This window comes from Equus quagga, chromosome 7, assembly GCF_021613505.1.
Source record: "Equus quagga isolate Etosha38 chromosome 7, UCLA_HA_Equagga_1.0, whole genome shotgun sequence".
Taxonomy (NCBI): domain Eukaryota; kingdom Metazoa; phylum Chordata; class Mammalia; order Perissodactyla; family Equidae; genus Equus; species Equus quagga.
In genome coordinates this window covers 14,428,617-14,448,483 of record NC_060273.1, presented here as the reverse complement: position 1 = coordinate 14,448,483, position 19,867 = coordinate 14,428,617, and the positions used below count along the sequence as shown (strand labels likewise).

General features: G+C 49.4%; 1 protein-coding gene across 15 annotated transcripts in view; it reads left to right on the top strand.

Annotated features, from left to right (window-relative positions):
- The window catches only part of SYT17 (synaptotagmin 17), a 105,658-nt gene extending 94,728 nt beyond the window's left edge, over positions 1 to 10,930 (top strand). For all 15 annotated transcript variants that reach the window (XM_046668456.1, XM_046668453.1, XM_046668454.1 and 12 more), the window contains 4 exons: positions 1,378 to 1,543; positions 6,852 to 6,945; positions 9,411 to 9,543; positions 10,820 to 10,930. In XM_046668456.1, coding sequence (XP_046524412.1) covers positions 1,378 to 1,543; positions 6,852 to 6,945; positions 9,411 to 9,543; positions 10,820 to 10,899 — 473 coding nt within the window. In that variant the 3' untranslated portion in view covers positions 10,900 to 10,930. The remainder of the gene's footprint in view (positions 1 to 1,377; positions 1,544 to 6,851; positions 6,946 to 9,410; positions 9,544 to 10,819) is intronic.
- The last annotated feature ends 8,937 nt before the right edge of the window (positions 10,931 to 19,867 follow it).

The window sequence follows — 19,867 nt, the reverse complement described above, 5'->3', positions numbered from 1 at the left end:
AGATCAAAGACTTTGGTGTCCGGAGGCCTGAGTTCAAATTCCTGCTCTGCCACTTACCAGCAGGATGACCTTGGGCCAGTCACTTAACCTGTGTGTGCTTGGCGCATCATCAGTGCTCAGTAACTGTTGTCCACTATGTCCTTATCCAAGAGCTCAGCCAGCTATTACAGTGGCTTGAAGGGCAAAGAGGCCACACCCTTGGGTGGCTGCAAAAGGGACCCCCCAGCTCAGCCAGTTTGACAGCCGAGAAGGGAAGCAATGTGCCATCGTCACACAGCATGTCAGGTGCAGAGCTGGCAGCTGGGACCCAGCCTTTCTGATCGCTGTCTAAATAAATTTCACCACTGCCCACTGCCTCCTTCATGGGTGAGCCACCCAACCCAGCTCAAGGTGGGTGCTCAGCACGCCTTCCTCCTCCACCAGTCATCTTGCGTTGTGGTTTCCAGAAAAAGCACCCACAAGAGGCCTTCAGAGGGGCTGAGGCTGGGAGAAGTTTATTGGCTCAAACACGGGCTTTTTCCTTTGTACCTTTTCAGAATTAACAAATCCTGGACCCCAGTAGTTTGATGGGCTCAAGATATTAATCGTCTTGGCTGTAGTCTGTCAATAAACACGTGGAAAAATGACCTCCCTTGCCAGAGAGCCCAGACCAGCAAATTGCAACAAGAGGCTGTTTTTTGCTTATAAAATTTGCAGATTGCCGTTAAAGTGGTAACGCTCAGCGCTGGCGGGGGCGCTGTGAGCTAGGCCCACTCGGACATCACCGTGCGAGTGTGCATCACTTTCAGGAGGCAACTGAGCAAATTGTGTCAAAATTTTATAAACCTCTCCTCAGAAAATCATCAGAAATGCTGAAAAGCTTTATGCACAAGGCTGTTCATGGTGCATAATTGTGTGTAATTGTTTTTTAAAAAGGGAAACAATCTAATTATCCATAAATAGGGGGATGATTAAATAAACTCTGGGGGGGGGGCTGCTCAGTGGAGTATTCAAGAGCTGTTTAAAACAATGTTCACAAAAATTTATAACGATGTGGGGGGAAATGCTTATATTCTAATTTCTAGGACTCAGAATACGGACAGGTGTGTAGTGTACAATATAATAACCATTGCATTTTTAACAAATCACTGTATTCAAGCATGACCAAAACAAGGCACCAAAGGATTAACATTTTCCAAGTGTTCTAGAATGAGCGTGTATTACTTTTATTATTTTGTGAATTTTAGGTGAGCCTGTATTTTTTGGGACCTCAGGCATAGAAGTGCATCACTCATAATGGGACATTTTTATTTTCGTTCTGGAAAAGGTGTCATAAGCTACAGAGACAGTGTTTGCACTGCCAACCTTCCTTTCGGTCCGTTTTCTCTCTGTCCCCAGCCGTGCCAGAGCTGCCCCGGGCTTCCCTGTGCCCACTCTTCTGGATGGAGTTCCAAGGCCACTGCTATAGATTTTTCCCTCTCAATAAGACCTGGGCCGAGGCTGACTTCCACTGTTCTGAGTTCTCCATCGGCAGGAAGTCCGCCAAGCTGGCCTCCATTCACAGGTGAGTGGACTGCTCGTCCCTCCGCAGCCCAACCAAGCACCCCCTTGGAAAGCAGAGTGGAGAACGGCATCTCCCACTGGCGTTTCTCTTTGGTAATTGGTGCTAGCTTTTATCCAGCCCACTTTCTCTTTGAAGTTGCCCTTTACAGCAGAAGGGAAAGCATTTAGTGGGGGTAGCAAATAGCACACTGGAAGATCCATCTTTATCTGCTCTCATAGTACACATAAAAGAATATAATGTAAGGAATAATAATGGACATTTATTTGCTAAGCGTTTGTGTACATCATCATGTTAAATCTCCCTCAAACCGTATTAGGCAGGAATCTTCATTTTACAAACAGGGAACCTGAGGCTCCGAGAAGGTAAGTAACTGGCTCAAAGTTGCACAGCTATAAAGTGATGGAGCTGGGATTTGAACCTGAGCAGTCGAAGGCCATAGCCCGTCCATCAAGGCCGCCTTCCCCATTCCTCCATGTCTCCTAAGCCCCCGCCACGCTGACCACCTCAAAGTTCTCCAGTCTGGTTCAGCTCTTTTCCTCCTCCATACGTTTGCACATTCCATTCCCTCTGCTGGGAATTCCCATCCCTATCTTCTCTTCCAGGTAGACACCTCCTCAGCCTTCAAGACTCAGCTCTGACAACATCTCTTCACCGAAGTCACCCCTGACTTCCCGGCACCCTCATTGCTCTCCTCACCCGCCTCTCCTAGAGCACGTCCTTCATCAGAGTTTAATGACCTGTTTTCTCTCCTGACGTCCTTGCTGATTTGTGGGTTCCTTGAAGCCAGAGGTGCTGTGTTCCATTGGCACCCAAACTACAAATTCCCAGTCTTGCCTCTGTTCTTCAGGAACCTCAGAGGCTTGAAGTTAGAAAGACAGTTGGTTCCTATGCTTTGGAGTCACTGAATTTTGTTAAGAACAGAGAAGGGGTCCTCATCTTCGTTTCCAAAGGAGTCATGAAACCACTACAAATATTTAAAACAGAGAGGCTTTAATACATACACAAGTGATGGAAGCTAAGAACTTTAAGAGGCGGTAGTGAGGCAACCTACAGATTCGAAAGCAGGAAGCTGACTCTACCCCTCCCTGGAGGGCAGGCCAGTCCTCTGGGGGCTCGAGCCACTGAGGCAAGACAGCCCCTGCCAGCGACTCCCAAGGCAGAGAGGCACAGAAACCCCCTGGCTGCTCTCTCCCTCCCACCCTCCATCAGTGCCTCCCGTTACTTGGAGGGCGGCTGACACGACGGGGAAAGCTGGTCTTCAGAGGTCAAATGCACTGTGATACAGAGCACAGCACAGCGCAGGACTAGCACTTACAAAGATGGATAAAAGAAGTTCTCAAACATTCCCAGCCTAGAGAGGGAAATGCGATATGTGTAATAAAGAGTAAATTTAGAAGTGATTCCAAATGAGGATTTTCCGTTAGCTAGTCCACAGGAAGGACCGTTCAGCCTGCCTCCCAGTGCCTGTAAGCTAAACCTTGGTTAACTGGCCATCAGAAAGGATTTGAGGGAAATTCAGGGGGTTTCCGGCAACCCTTGACCCTACTCTTGTCCTTTTTTGCCTCGATTTGCCTTCTTCCTCTCTTCTCAACTCCTGACATCCCTCTTTACCTCGCTCACAATAACCTCCCGCTTCCCTCTCTTAGATAGGTAGCTCTCCACTTTGCATATAATACTTTCCTGAAAACATGTTGAAAAGTTGAATTTGAACAACACATTCCCCTGTGGTAAATGAGGTTCGGTTCCTATAAAGCTAGACAGTATTACGAAACCTCTAATTATATCTTGTCTTTGAGACACGATCCAATTTTATATTTCTTCATGATTTTTAATTTTGTTCTTTCCCTTCATAATTAAGCACTCAGTCAGCTTATGGCCGTGGAGCATCTGATTGAAGTTTAAGATTGTCATACTTTCAGCTTGCTGAATAATTCCCATCTTTGTTTCGAGAGACAGCTGAATTGAATTAAGTTCATTTGATCTGTGCTCCTTATTACTTGCAGTAGTGCCGTGGGCCTTTCTATTTTCCAGTTATTTTGACTAGATATGGGGAACATGCAATAAAATATTGAAATAGTTTCCCAAGCAGATGCCGTTGAACCAAGATGGCGACAGTGCTAGAATGACTGGGCGGCCACTCTCCCACATGACTGCCCCAAATGCACGTTCAGCAGGTGGTGTAGGAGACCCCCAGTTGTGCACGAGAGGGGCATTTTGGGGTGGCAGTGCTTACTCAGCAGAGTAGGTCCAAGCTCAAAGACCTGTTGGACTGAAACACACTTTGTCCCCAGGAATCATACCACGCTCATGTTAGACGGAACGCACACTCGGAACATGACCATTGAGTAGAGCCTGGTGAGGATTTGGGAGAAGATGTCAAAGAGAAATGAAACATGATGTCCATCTGTGTGGTCCTGGCAGCCCATTTTGGGGAGACCAGACGTCAAGGAACAGAGAACAGAACCAACCAGCCCAGCCCTTGGAGGACAGAAACTTTGTGTTGCGGGTGGTCAAGGATTGGAGAGAGGGTGCTCATGAAAGCCTTCCTGGAAACACTGGTCCTGGATCAGGCTCTTGAAGGATCAGGAAGCTTAGGGAATGGGAGCGGAAGATGTTCCGAATGAAGGACCCCACCGGAGACCTTGTTTGCATCAGTGAAGGGCATTAGAGTCAGGCAGTCCTAGAGTGGTCCCAGCTGTACCGCTTCCTACCTGCACCATCTTGACCAAGTCACGGAAACTCTCCGAGCCAAAGAGTCCTCAACTAGGGAACAGCAGTAATCACACTGACCTCTTAACGCTGTGGGGCTTTCGAAGCACTAATGCATCCAAGTTCTCACACAGCGCTTGGCTAACTCAGTGCCCAACAGTCGCAGCTGTGACTATTTTTGTTAAGTATAATTCTAGTCATCTCAAGGAAGTCAGTTCGTACTTAGTGTTCCCATGTCAGGTTATCTTTCTGAGGGCAAGCAAGCCTTGCCTCGTCTGCCCCCTTTCCTTTCCGTTTCCTCCAATAACATCTGTCTTAGTCTGTTCAGGCTGCTGTAACGAAAATACCATAGACTGGGTGGCTGATCAACGACAGAAACTTATTTCTCACAGTCCTGGAGGCTGGAAGTCCAAGGTCAGGGCTCCGGTGTGGTTCAGTTCTTGGGGAGGGCCACTCCCTTCTTTGCAGATGGCCATCTTCATGCTGCAGCCTCACATGGCGGACAGGGTGAGCCAGCTCTCTGCTATTTCTTTTATCATGGCGCTGATCTCATTCATGAGGGCTGTACCTTCACAAACAAATCACCTCCCAGAGGCCCCGCCTCCTAATACCATCACGTTGGGGGTTAGGATTTCAACGTATGAATTTTGGAGGGCACAAACATTTAGTCCATCGTAGTTTAGCAACTCTGCATGTGACTGCCTGGAGCACTGTGTTGAGAAGGATTCTGAGTGCCGGAATTCTGAGTGCTTTTGGAATGGATTAGTCATGTCTTCCACAAACACAAAATTAAGGAGAGTAAATATGTGTGCTTTGATTTGCTCCCAATGCCTCAAGCCAAAAGGTATCTAAGGGTGGGCATTTTAGACGGGGTGGCGGCCTTTAGAAAGTGGCCATTTAGAAGAAGCCAGTGGGAGCGGATACTTTTTGTTGCAACATACATGGTACCTCAGCATAGTCCTGTTTTGGAGTGAATTATTGGTTCAGTGTTAGGTCTCAGGCTGATTGTTATTTATAACGACATCGTCAACACACTAAGGTTTGTTTCTTAGTGCCAAGTGGAAGCCACAAATGGGAATCTCTTTCCAGTGGGGTTGTCCCTCTGGGTCCATGAACTGCATGAGTGAAGCGTGTCTGTCATTTGTCCCTTTGCTCTCGCATCCCTCACCCACCCTTCCAGCCTCTGCAAATGACATTTTCCAGGCTCGCCAATACCAGGGCACCGGGTGAGCCGTTGTCTTCCTCTGGGGTCTCCCATGCAGCAGCCCCCAGTTTCACATCCTCACGCAACTACAACCTGAGGAGGAAAGACAGTGGAAGACACTGGGCCTGGCCCTCACAGCTCTGTCCTGTTATTAGGGAGGGGAACATTTCCACCATGCCCCCTACAAACTTCCCCTTCTGTCTAACTGGCTGAACTGGGTCTTCTAGCCAGTGTTAGCTCCAAAGGAGGCTGGGAAACTGAAATCTGGCTTTCCTAAATTCTAACATATGCAACAGGCAAAGGGCTGTAGGGTAGACAACCAGTTGCGTCTGCCCCGGTGCCTGTCTGATGTGAGGATGACATGACTTCACGCTCAGCACGGTACCTGGCGTGAAATCAGAGCTCAGGAAACATTTTAATGGCCTGGTGAAAATCTCTGTCTGTCTCTCCGTCCATCCATCCATCTCTATTTCTTTGCTGTGTTGGGCAACAGACTGCCTCCAGGGTCCTCCGCTGATTTTTTTTGTTGGATGAATTATTTTATAAGCTCTTTGAAAAAGGAGGTGAGAATCCCCCCAGAAGACGCTGATGTCTCCTGCCGTGGTTTGAATGGGGCCCCCATAAATGGGATGAGTGTGCTTATGAAAGAGGCCCCACAGAGCTCCCCAGCCCACTTCCGCCTTGTGAGGATGCAACGAGAAGTCTATGAGCTGAAAGCGGGCCCTCACCTGACCCTGCTGGCACGTTGATCTTGGACTTCCAGCCTCCATAACTGTGAGGAATAGATTTCGGTTCCTTATGAGCCACCCAGGCTGTGGTGTGTGACGGCAGCCTGAACAGACTAAGACCTTCTAAGGAACGTGGACTCAGCTACAGGGGCTTTGGTTTGGCTGAGTGAGCGATGCAAGTTCAGGCTTAGAGCTGAATTTTCCAGAAAAAAAACCAAAAGATTTTGGAAATAGGATGTGAGAAGAGACTAGGAGAGAAGAAGATATGTAAGGAGGGTTTGAGAGAGAACAAAAATGTTGCGTGGAGATTTTCATTGTTATTGGATGTGCGCGATGCGGTGTAAACTCCTTTCTTTGTCTCTCCGTGATATCTTCAACAGCATCCGCCTTGTCGGCTAGTGTTTTTGAGGTGGATTTAAATTTTTAGGATGAGCAGCAGTGCTGAGACCTGCTCTGAGCTGGTGTCAATCGAATCCAGGGGTGGCTGTGGGAGGACCGCCACATCTGGGTGACCTAAATAAAAAAGAGAAAGAAGGGAAAAGCAAGATTGGATCACTTCTTCTGTTTACTTTGGTCCAGGAGGGCTAATGAAGATTGTTTGCAGTTTTCAACTCTATCCTATGAAAAGAGGCAACGAGTAACGTGCTACTGTTTCTTGCCTTCGTAGCTGGGAGGAGAATGTCTTTGTGTACGACCTCGTGAACAGCTGTGTGCCTGGCATCCCGGCCGACATCTGGATAGGGCTCCACGATCACAGGCAGGTGAGGAAGAATGGCCATTAGGCCTCTCGGAAGCTCCAACCAAGATCCCATTTTGATTTAGCCAACCTTTCACGTGGGGACCTGTGTGCCAGGTCACTGCTGTGTGCTCAGCACGCAGAGAGAAATCAGACATCAGGATGTTCCAGTTAGAATAAGGTCCATGTTGTGAAAGAGGATATGATGGGAGCGTAGAGTGTGGTCAGGGAAGGCCTCTGCTGGGGTTTGGGTTCCCCAAAAAGCAGGCACAAAAACGTGATTAGATGTGCAAGGGGGTTTTGAGGGGAAACATCTGTGAAGGAAAAAAGAGGAGGGGGCGTAAGGAGGCAGGGCAGGCCTTCAGACAACGATGTGGGTCTGAGACCTGTGAAAGGAGCGGGGGGCGGAGGACGGGGTGGGGAGAGCCTCCGATCACAGCACGGTTCTGAGAAAGTCTAGGCGAGGCCAGTGGGGAGCCACCAGGCAAAGGATGCTCATTAGCGGAATGGGGTCATTCAGGAAAGGATGCCTACTGGTCAGGAATGGACCACCACTAGGACCCCTGACATGCTAAGTCACCGGCTGGCCACAGCCTGGATGGAGGAGGAAATGTCTCACCGGGAACATGGTGGTGGATCCAATGGGGCAGAAGCATGTTCTCGCTACAAATGAGGTGGGGAACCAAAGACGCCAGGATCTGAGGCTGTCAGCCAACTATGGTCCCTTCAGCTGGTCCTCCTGAAGGAGCTCGGAGCAGCGCACTCCCGTGGCTGCCTCGACTCCCTGAGTGAGAGACATTTAAGCTGGTGTCTAATGGATAAATAGGAGTCAGCCAGAGGAAGACCATTCCAGGTAGAGGGAACAGCACGAGCAAAGGTCCTGAGGTGGGAGACACCATGGCACATTCAAGGACACTAAAAACCAATGTGTCTGGGATGCAGAGTGTGGCAGGGTGGGTGGAAAATGGTGGAGAATAAGGCTGAAGAGGGTGGGTTGGGCCAGGTCTTATGCTGGCATTGTCACAGCAGCCCCACCTGCACATTTGGTCCCCAGACTTTCCCGGGGCAAGCTGAACGCTGAGTCTCTATTTTGCATGTGTGCCTCTCGCTCTACTCAGAGCACTACAGGGAACAGGGTTCCAGTTCCAGCTCCTGCGCCTGGTCTGCCACTTACTGGCTGGTAGGCGACTTCGGGGGATTTTTTTTTTCCTCTCTGAGCATCAGTTTCCTCAGCTGTAAAATGGGGGTGATGATAATAATAGTACCTCACGGTAAAAAGTAAATGGGCTAATGCATCTAAAGGGCTTCGCCTCGTGTCCAGCGCGCTGTAAGCGCTCGTGAAGGGTGATGGAAGCTGCCGTCAATGTAGCGGAAATAACAGTAGTGGCCAGATGCAGCACAGATGTATTTTTTAAATCAGTAGAATTCATCTGGGAAGAACCCATACAGAAGTCGCAATGAAAAAAAACCCAAAAATGTCCATTTATAACAGCAACGTTAAAGTTGGGTTATGAATACACTTAATTAGAAGTTAAGGAACTCGTATTACAAGACCTAAGAATAGTAAGAATAAACAATACAGTACAAGAAAAGGGCTTGTTTTTTTCTCTTCCGGACCAGGCACCTTGTACGAGCTCAGTCCCTCTTTGTGCTTTAATTTGTTCAATCCTCACAATAACCCTCTGAGGGACACGTGAGCTCCATTTTATAGATGTGGAAACTGAGGCTCAGAGAGGTTAAGTCACTTGCCCAGATTGCAGAGCCAGGAAGTGGGTGGAACTGGAATCTCAAACTCTCTCTCAGAAGTAACATGCCGTGTCCAACTTATGACGTGGCCTCCATCATCATCGGTGCTTTGGGAAGACTTTTCTAGAACCTTGAATAAACGGAGAAATGATTTTTGTTCCAGGACGTGGCAGAGATGTGGTTCTTTCCCCCAGTTAATTTGCACGTTTATTGCAAAACCAATCAAATTCCCAACAGGACTCTTCCTGCAATTAGAGTAGTTCCACATTGGGCGAGAAAAATACATACAATTTGGACAAAGAGAAGAGAGATGGAGGCTTCCTCCCATCCACTGGTAAATTTAAAAACAGAAAGTGGAGTAGTCAGGGTCTTGGGTACTGGAGTCGAAGAGACCTGGGTTCAAATCCCGGCACTAATGCCTTATTCGCCATGTGAGTTTGGGTAGACAGCTCTGAGTCTGTTTTCTCATCTGTAAAAGAGCTGTGATGATGCCGGCTGTGCAGGAAGGTGAGGATAACATGAGTGAGGCACCTGTCAGGGCACTAACAAGCCTTCCACTGATACAGCTCGTGAAGGGAGTACTAACAGCAGGATGTCAGATTAAAAGTGAGGACTTCCGCCCTGTGGGACACGGAGGTGTTAGAATGTGATCCCGGGGCCGGAGCTGGCTCAGGTGCCCACTCTTTCTCTCCTCGGTTTGCTTCCTTGCCTCGGGATGGACCCCCCCCCCCCCCCCCGCTCCAGGAAGGGCAGTTTGAATGGACCGACGGCTCGTCCCATGACTACAGCTACTGGGATGGGAGCCAGCCGGATGACGGCGTCTACGCAGAGCCAGAAGAGGAGGACTGCGTGCAGATATGGTACCGGCCCACCAGCGGTGGGTGCCCCTGAGCCCAGGGCTCTTGCAGGGCGGCTGGGGAGGCCCCACGGATGCGGGAGACGGGGGGGATTATTCAGCACCTTGGAAAGCGACCAGAGGTCACTGGGGGCATTAGGGGCGGGGCCGTTCTCCATGATGGATGCGTTTTAAACAGTAGTGAACGGTGCGTTGTTGACATGCAGACTATGATTTGGATGAAAAGATGTTAGAGATGGAAGCGTGGGGGAAAAAAAGATTTGTATAGAGAGCAGGCAAAGGATGGTCCTTCTGTGTCAGCCCACCAGCGCACTAAAGGTGGCTCAGCTCCTGAGTACTGGAACCAAGATAAGCTTGAGGAAGCCCCCTGGTGTCAGCAGTGAGAAGACCTGGGCTCCGTGCCCGGCCCTGTTGCTTTCTAGCTCTGTGGCCTTGCAGGAAATTACTTCTTCTCTCTGAGATTCCGTTTCCTCTCCCGTAAAATGGAGTTAATAATAGTTTCCACCCACAGGGCTGATCTGAGGATTAAAGGAGGTACAGTTGATAGACACGGTGATGAGAACATGGACCCTGGAGCTGGATGCCCTTTTCTGAACCCCAGCGCCACCCCTTATTAATTGCATAGCCGGGAGTAAATGCCTTAACCTCTTGGTGCCTCAGATTCTTCATCTGCAAAATGGGGCTAAGGGACCTTAACTCATAGGGATGCTGTGAAGGGAAAAGAAGATAACGTGGCTGCCGTGGTTTGTGCGTGGTGTTAGCCATCGCCACTATCATCGTTAACGACATCGACATTGCTCACACCAATCCGGAAAAGTAAAACCTATTAATATTGCCATTTTGCAGATGAGGAAACTGAGGCTCAGAGAAGTTAAGTGACTTGGTCGAGGTTACACAGCAAGCAAGTAGTGGAGCTGGGTTTCAAACCTAGATCTCTGGAACTCTAGATCCAGTCACTCAACTGCTGTTCCCTCTTTGCTCCTTTTTCTTTTCCTGATTAGGGGAGGGAGGTATGGAACAGCAACGTGCTGTCCTGGGAGCCATCCCGGAGCCCGGTAGCCAGAGCTGGGCCAAGCCGCTGGGTGAGGTTTGTCCTGCCCCTCCACGCTGGCAAGTCCAGACCAGCCTTAGGAGAGAGGAAGGCTGGACAGCAGCCTCCTCAAGCATCAGCAAGAAAGGGTTGCCAGTGTAGACGTGAGGCCTCCTGGAGAGAGCTTTTACTCCAGCGGGGTGGCGGGGCTACTTCTACTGTGGGGAGTGGGCCTTCACCCAGACTCTCTGCTTTTTCCCACCGCAGCTCCGCGGTCATGGAACGATAACTCCTGCGGCCGAAAGTTCCCGTTTGTCTGCAAGATCGCCTCGCTGACCATTCACTGATCCGGTCTTGCCCCCTGGGAGCGAGCCCCACTCCAGCGTCCTCTGGTAGCTGTACCATCACGTTGACACAATAAACGTAAAACACACAAAGGAGAGGAATCGCGCAGACAGAGATTTTAAACCAGCAAATCTTAATGATACAGAGTGGTCAGTTGGTCACAAGGGACAGGACACCCAACTCGAACTGGATTAAGAAATAAAAAGGGGTGGTGGATTTATTGGTCCGAGTGAGGAAAGTCCAGGGGTTGTTCCAGGTTCAGAGTTGAGTCTCGGTGGCCTGGCTCAGGCACGTGCCTGTTCCTGAGCAATCACCTTGGCGTGTGCTGGCGGGCCAGACCCTGCTGGGATGTCATCACTGGGGCAGAGGGGGGCGGGAGTCAATGTCATCTGAACCACACGGGCCCCAGGGGAGGCTGGCTCCCGAAGGAAAACAAAAATATCACCAAACTCATACATTGCTGATGGGAGTGTAAAATGGTGACGCCATCCTGGAAAACGGTTTGGTGCTTTCTCAAAAGGTTAAACACAGAATAACCATATGACCTAGCAGTTTCGTTCCTAGGTGTATATCCAAGAGAATTGAAAACAGGTATTCAAACGTGGTGGTCATAGCAGCATGATTCATGGTAACCCAAAATGTGGAAACACCTTTGGGGGCGCCACTCAGACGACCTCATCCCATGTGTCAGGGTCCCATCCAGGGCCCTGACCGTCGCCTAACACGCTGCCTTGGTTGGGAGCTGAACCGCCTCTGAAGTTCCATCACCGAGTCCCAGGCTGGGTCTGCCCTCCCGCCACAAGAGATGAGAACTTCCCTGTCTGCAACCAAAGAGGCCCTTTGGCTTTCAGTCCTGGAGCAGGTGCTGGTCACTTGTCCTCCGCAGTCTATTATCTTTCTGTAGAGCATCAGAGCCATGTGGCAGTAGCCATCCAATCTCCCCATTATGCTCATGGGGACTGGTGCGTTCCCTTACCGGTCACCTTCCCCCTTCACCCCATGAAGCTGTGAACAGTCGGACACCACCCTGTGCCAGGGGCCATCTGTGCGCCACCCTCCACCACTGATGGCCAGCCTAGGGGGACACAATCTGGCACCTGAGCCCCATCTTGTCGCCTGCTTTCTCAGACCGCTCCCGGTGTTGGTGGGTCTACATTAGGCTCTCCGGAAGCAGTTGCTGAGACAGAGGTGGAGTAGAAGATGTGTATTAGGGATCATACCTGTGAAGGGAAGGCAGAGGAAGGGCTGGAACTGAGACACGGCCTGATGAATTAGCAGCCAACCTGGCAGGCAGATCCTCAGCACATAGTGGCCGTCAGAGTGGACCACACAGGGCCGAGATGGCCAGGCTTGAGACCCGTGCTTCACTCGGTCACTGCTGTGGGCTTCCCCGGAAAGGATGTGACCTCAGTTAAGGCAGCTCTCTGCAGCTGAGGCTGACCTTGAAGGAGCCGACAGCTGGAAGCCCTCTGTCCTCTTCCCTGAAGTGGGCGGTGCAGCTCCATGTCACCACATCTGGAATCAAAAAGACATGGGTTCAAATCCCACCACTGCCATTTTTACTGTGTGACTTCATGGAAGTGGCTTAGCGTCTCTGAGTCTCAGTTTTCTCCTTTGTAAAATAGAGATACAGTCCCTTCCAGCTCTGACTGTGATTTATCAGACAGCTTTGGGAAATGAGGAGTTCTGCATAGGTGATTTTCCCAGAAAACGAAAACTCGTTCTTCAAGCATCACAACTCTCTCTATTTTTTCCACTTTGGATGGCAGTCTTTCTAAATGGCGTTATACATTTCCCCGCTTCCTTCAACAGATGATTCGCAAGAGGATTAGTCTTTTCGTGACGATCCAGGGTCACGTGGGCTGCATCTACCTCTGGTATTTTTGTCTCCTGTCATCATATCTGGGTGTCACTGTGCCAGTCTCCGACAGCCCACAGAATCTCCCATCTTTTCTAGATCGTTGCTGCTGAGATGCTGTGGGCGGGGCAGCCAGGCAACAAACCTGGGAATAATCTGAGAGAGAGAGAGAATGAGAATAGATGATAGCTGATAGATCAGTGATAAATGATGAGCACATGGCTGCATGGATGCTTCGATGCGTAGGTGAATGGATGGATGCAGGCATGGAGGAGTGGATGGAGACAAAACAGAGATTTTTTTAGAGAGATGTAGAGGACAGATAGATGGGTGGATGGAGAGATACATAGACAGACAGATAAGCAGGCTGGTGCTCATGACAATAAATACATACCACCCATACAATCGTCGCAAATGAAGCGTAGGAGCCCACTGTGCAGATGGATCAAACGTATTTAACCATTCTTCTACTGTTAGTCTTTTAGATTGCATCTAATTTTTCACTCTTACAAATAACACAGTGATGAGCATCTCTGTGCACAATTATTTTCTTGGGATTATATTCCTAGAAGGGGAATTGCTAGTTCACAGGGCATGCACATTTTAAAAGTGGAGTTTCTTTTCATTATAAACATACGCATGTGGACTACAAAAACAGAGAGAGAGAAAAGTGTGTGTGTGTCTCCCACCAGGCAGAGTTAACTACTACTGACCTTCTAAGAGTGGATTCCGGGCATGGAGACTGTGATGGCCACAAGAATGCACCTCGAGGACCTGCTCCCACCAGGGACGTAATTGACTGCGGGTTTTTGTGGTTGGAATCCTTCTCTGAGTTTGCTCGGAGGCCTTACCTCCCATAGGCTGCCCCCAGGCGATGACTGGGTGGGGCAGGGTCCGGAGGCAGCCCTGTTCCTGGGAGACGCAGGAGTCCCTGGCTGGTGGACTTTTTGGCCCAGGGGCGTCCCAATGGCCTGGCTGAACCTGCCCTGGACTGCAGGGCACTCTAGGAGCCTCCACCCTCTCTCCTTCACTGGGGGTTGGACTTGCATCACAGACTGCCGCCTCTACCAGCCTTCCCTGGACCCCCTCCCCATTTTCTTTCCCACAGACATTTCCTCTAATAAAATCCTTGCACACTTAATTCATCTTGGGACCTGCTTCTCAGGGACCCAGATGAACACATACAGAGTATTCAGATGGCCCTCCCAAAGTCTGTGCTCATTTACCCTCCTACGTGCAGTGTAGGAGAGCTCCTCTTCACCTGCGCTTTGCCAACACATTGGTCCCCACTTTCAAATTGAGCCTCCAAAGAACAGGTGCACGTTCCTTCCACTCCCTTGGCAGCCCTCAGGGGAATTCTGGAGGCAAATGCATCACTGAGACTGTTTTGATTGCTGGGGACAAAAAACCCAAACCAAACTGCCTTGAACACAAAATAAGTTTTATTTACTGATAGATCTGAAAAGTCCAGAGGTATTCTAGCTTCAGGTTCAGCTTGATCCAGGAGCTTAAACGATATTACCAAAGACATTTGTCTCCCTGCTCTGCCTCCATGGTGTTGGTTTGATCCTGAAGCTTCAGTCTGTCCTCTTAGGGAAGAAAAATGACCAGTGTGATTCTAGATCTTACACCCTTCAAGAGGAAGGGTGTCTCTTTCCCAGAAGCCCTAGCAATCAACTCCTCTAGTCTCACTGGCTGTAGGGCGTTTCTTGGCCAACCCTTAACGAATCACTGTGGCCAGGAGGATGGAAGAGCCTGATTGCTCTCAGGGCTGAGAGCTGCGGAGAGATGGCTTCCCAAAAGGAATGGAGGTGCCATCTTATCAAAAGAGAGCTAATGGCAGCCGTGTTGAAGACACAACAAAATATCTCTGTTACAAGAAGGCATCAAGGAACCAAAGCTAAATTTCAAACTGGGGAGATGGTGGAAAACGCGGAAGGCCGGCCACAGCCTGGGGGCAGTCTTCCCAGAGAAGGGCAAGACCACAAGTCCTCGGAGGGAGTATTTTTCTCCAGCTCCAGCTCTTAAGTCGGATGCTCTCCATACAGCTGCAAAGAGAATCACGAGATGTATCAAATGTCAAAATAAATTCGTGGGGCATAGCTAAGGGGTTTGCTCAATTTGAAGGATAATAATAATAGGTTTTTAAAAAACAGAGAAGTCAGAACTCTGCTATTTTGAAGCAAATTTCCCAGCCAACAGCCCAGCATCCATCTGGGGAGTTCTCTCAAGGGAGCCGTGCCTTCCTCTCCCAATTCTTATAAACACACTATGTTGGAAGATTCCAGGGCTTTCTCTTGCTACCCAGGTTTGCCCGCACAGCCCTTCTACCTGACACCTACTGAGCGTCAGGGACCTTAGCCGTGGAAGCTCTCTCGTTCCTCTCAACAACCCCACAACAGCGGCTCTGCTGAGCCTGGGGATGAGGAGTGTGGGCTTGGGGTCAGAGTCACGGCTCAAAGCCCAGCCGGGCCACTTGCAAGCTGTGACCTTGGCGAGCTACTTCACCTCTCCAAGCTTCCGTTTGGGAATGCTAATGGGAGCAGCAAAAGGACGGAATAAGATGCTCCTCAGAAAGTGCTCTACGGTGGCCAGCACGGAGTAGACGCTCAATGATTGTGGGCTCTCCTTATTACGGTAATTGTGTGTCCTGCTCCATCAGCTGGGACAAGGAGCGGACTCTGTCCATTTAGTATTCAAATTGGTTGACGTTGCCCCCCACCCTGAGTACTCACGAATGTCCTTGTTGCCACAGATCCTTCCTTCCTTCTGTAATGCTCGGTGATCCCTGAGGGATGTTCATTCTGGTTTATCATCTCCTCAAAGAAAGAAACCTGTTGACCCGCATGCGCAGCCCGGGTCCTCTGGCTCTTGTTGATATCACTGATGCCGCACAGGTGGTCCTGAGCTGTCCATCCCACTGTGGGGACCAGGTCCGCACCTCTGCTGAAACCTGGCATCGAGGCATCTGCCTGCTCCCCAGGACAGAGCTCCCGTGCAGGCATCTTCCGCAATGGGTGAGGCCTGGGCGCTCTGCCCACGTGGGACCTGCTCAGTCGGCTCTTGTCTCCTTGGACCCCAACTCCCAGCGGCACAGACTGCGCTCCCCGTTGCGGCTTGGCACACGTGCTAGGGTGGGTTGGGTCCTGAGAAGTTCCTCAGTGGCGGCCACGCCCTGTGCCTGGAGCACACCCTCTCCTCTCTCTCGCTTGGCAGACCCCATAAGCAGAAATCGCCCCTCACTCTTTCCTTCCCCAGACTCACTCTCACAGACTTCAATGGGCCACTTGGAAAACTGTTTTCCTATACAGAGGGGCCTAGAGTCCCAAACCAGAATGGCCAAGTGGCTATGAGTTCAGGTAGCCTTCAATTCCATGGAGGGAGGAGAGGTTTTTCCTTGTCTCCAATGAAATGGGACTAAGGAAGCGTATGGCCAGCCCTGGGCATCTAGTGGTTACGATTTGGCGCTCTCACCACCCTAGCCCAGCTTTGTTTCCCCATCAGGGAATCACACCACCCATCTGTCAATTGTCATACTATAGACACTGTGTGTTGCTGTGTTGCTGAAAGCTATGCCACCGGTATTTCAAATACCAGCAGGGTTCCCCATGGTGGACAGGTTTCAGCAGAGCTTCCAGACTAGACAGACTAGGAAGAAGGAACTGGCCATCCACTTCTGCAAAAATTGGCCATAAAAACCCTATGAATGGCAGCAAAGCACTGTCTGACAGGCGCCAGAAGATGAGAGGATGGCACAAAAAGACCAGGCAGGCTTCTGCAAGATGTTTAGTAGTAATAATATTTAAACTGGAAGGTCTGACAGTGATTTACTCATTTTTTTTAAGACTGAGCTCAAGATTACCCCAATAATAGCAACAGCTCCTCTTCACTTATATTCCAATATGCATTGCCAAGAGGGAAGGGTAGGGACAGATTGAGGACAGAGGGTCCCAAGCCATTACATCTAACTTTGCACCTCTAAGCAATGTGTTCCAAATGTGAACATCTTCCATTGTCAATGGCATGGGGAGATGGGGGTAAACCAGGTTGAGAACCATTGCCCTCTAATAAACGGCCAGGTAAATAAACTAGGGTGCATTTGCTCATTGGGACGCTATGCAGCCTTTATGTACAGATTCGAAACATGGCTGAGGCATAATGTTGAGCGCTAAAAGCAAGTTGCAGAAAAATGCAAAAATTATTCTATGGTTTATATAATCCAAAATCTCCCCCACAGAATTATGCTTTATATTTCTATAGACACATATATCTGTAAATACGGAATAAAGGGTCTGGAAAGATACAGAAAACTGACAAAATTGAGGATCTCAGAGGTGGAGTGGTGGTCCCAAGGGGGGGATTTTCGTTTTATCTGTAATGTTTGATTTTTTCTAATGATTATATGTCCAAGTATCACTTGTGTAGTTAAAAATATATAGCTACTTTTTAACTATAATAAATTTCAGCCCATTCTCTCTCATAACCTCTAAGGCTGGGTTTGACTTGGCGAAGGACACAGGACCAGCGACAGTGATGGGAACAAAACGCTGATATGTTTAATATATTTATTGTCAAAATGCTTTCAAGATGGTGATACCAGTTTCCACCCTGATCTATGAGAAGATGACAAAAGCAATAACATTCGTCGCTGGTACTGGATTTAATTAGTGTTTCTTTGATTCCTGCTGAGGATGAGCGTTTTTTCACAGTGCTCTTGGCCATTTCGAATTGCAGGGAGGGGCGCCAGTTTTTATACTCCCCTCTGGGCTGGGAATGCCCACCTCCCACAGCCTGGGGACTATTTAATGAACACCTGCGCCCCACGAAACCAAACAACCACTGGCATCCAGCGAGCTTTCCCTCGGCGGGAGCCCACCCTTTTCTCCACGCCCACTGGAGTCATTGCTTTCTGCTTCACAGTGGAAAGACTCCAACAGTCACATTGGCCTGTCAGAGCCAAGCCTTCTGGGGAGCACCGGCCCGGATTAATGATACCATGTGTCCAGAGGGCGAGTCCCCCGCTGCGCTGTAGGCACGGATGCAGGGGAGAGATGGGAGAAGCCCTGCAGGAGCCCTCAGAGGCTCCACACGCCCCCATCTCCTCCACGTGCGCCCCGGCACCTTGACCTTCACTGATGCCTCCTTGCTAAGCCCCGCTGTGCATCAGCCACGACCAGCATCATTAACTCATTACCTTTCATCCATGCAGGCCAGCCCTCTGCCAGCCCCCACCCTGGCCTCACGGAGGAGGAGGTTGAGGCAGAAAAGGCCTCATAGAATAATAGAGCAGTAGAGAAAAATTACAGGCATCGGAATTCCTCCTAGGGACAGACCTGTCTTTATTTAGGACAGCATCTTGACAGAGCTCTCGGTGGAGGGGAGGGGAGCCAGGCTAACAAAAGAGATGGCCAGACTACTCCACGTGCAAAATGAATTGGAAAAATATGATGAACGTGTGTCAAAGGTGTGTTTAATTCATTCACAAAGGAGCTAGAGGGATGGCAAAACTGGTTAAGAGTAGGACAAACCAACATACGCACACCACCACCATATAAACACCCACATCCACGCCCACACGCGTTCGGTGGAAAAAAAGAAGGCGGGAATAAATTTCCAAGCTAAATACAAAACTAGTTAATGATCTACATGGCAGTCAAGACTTTAGGCCAAGAATTGGCAAATTATGACCCGGAGATCGAGTCAGACCTACCACTTGCTTTTACACCCCCAGGAGCGAAGAATGTTTTTCACATTTTTAAACAGGTGGAAAAAGACAGAATAATATTTCATAACAGGTGAAAATGATCTGAAATTCAAATTTCAATGCCCGTAAATAAAGTTTTATTGGAACACAGCCATGCAGCCTGTGGTTGCTTTCACAGTTGAGTGGTTGTGACAGAGACCAAAAGGCCCACAAAGGCTAAAATGTTTATCATCTGACCCTTTACAGAAAAAGTTTGCTGACCTCTGCTATCGGATAATAACATGCTAATACTTAGAGATTATCTTCTCTACTGGACACAAATCATTTGCATCTCCACAGGGCAAAAATCATTTGCACCTTATCGGTTTTCTACAAGTTAACATGTGACTTTATAGAACGTGGGCTTAACCAGTAACAAAGTTGAACCGAGTTACATCCCCAAGAGAATCAGATAACCTTTCATCAGATAGTGTTTTAATTTGATTTTGAAAGGTCATGCAGCCATCTTTTTACTTTATTTCGAACTTTCGGATAATTGTTCTTAACACTTGAAACCATAAGATCATCAGGTCATGCAGACTCAGGGGTCTATAATGAACCACAATTCATGGTCTAGAAGCTCACCTCCTCCTTGGTTCTCACCGGCTTGCTGGTCTACCTTGAAGGGTCATGCATGATATTTCTCCTTCCAGCTCCCACCCCCAGCCGTGCTCTAAGATTCATTTCTGAGATGAAGGGCAGTGGGATGGAGTCAACCATTTGGTTCCAGAACACTCCTCCTTTTGTTTCCATTTTTTCCTGTATCTCATCAGTATAGAAATATCTGAAGGGCATGGAGATGTCTGGGATTTAGGAAATAGGCATGTTGGAATTTGGCACTTAGGAAACAAATGCCTGTTCACGGAGGGCTGGGTAAGAGTTGTTATCATCCACGATCTACTCAGGACCCCCTCCCAGCACCTAGGAGGTACAATTTCCAGGTTTCGGGAATTCCTGCTCTCTCAGGTCACATTCCTAGAAGCAGGGCCTAAGACAAGGATGCAGGAGCAAGTGACTTATTGAGGGGGTGCTCCCAGGAGAACTTGTAAGCGAGGACGAGAAGCAGGATAGGGCTGGGGAAGAAAGTAAGAGTTTATTCTGCTTCGTGGCCAGGGAAATGGGCTTCCACAGCCCCACACCAGTCAGCCGGAGGCTACGGCCACGTGGTGAGGGGGATCCTAGCTCCTAGGCACCTCCGAGGGGCCAAGGCAGCTCCAGTTACCGGGAGCAACCTGTGGAGAGGGTTTTCCATGTCAGCCATGAGCAGCCGCACCTGCAGCAGCTAGAAGATGAGTCTACAGAACAGGTGAACAGGATCCCAGGGGTGGGGCACCAACAGCATCTGCTTACTGTGCCAACACTGCTGGTT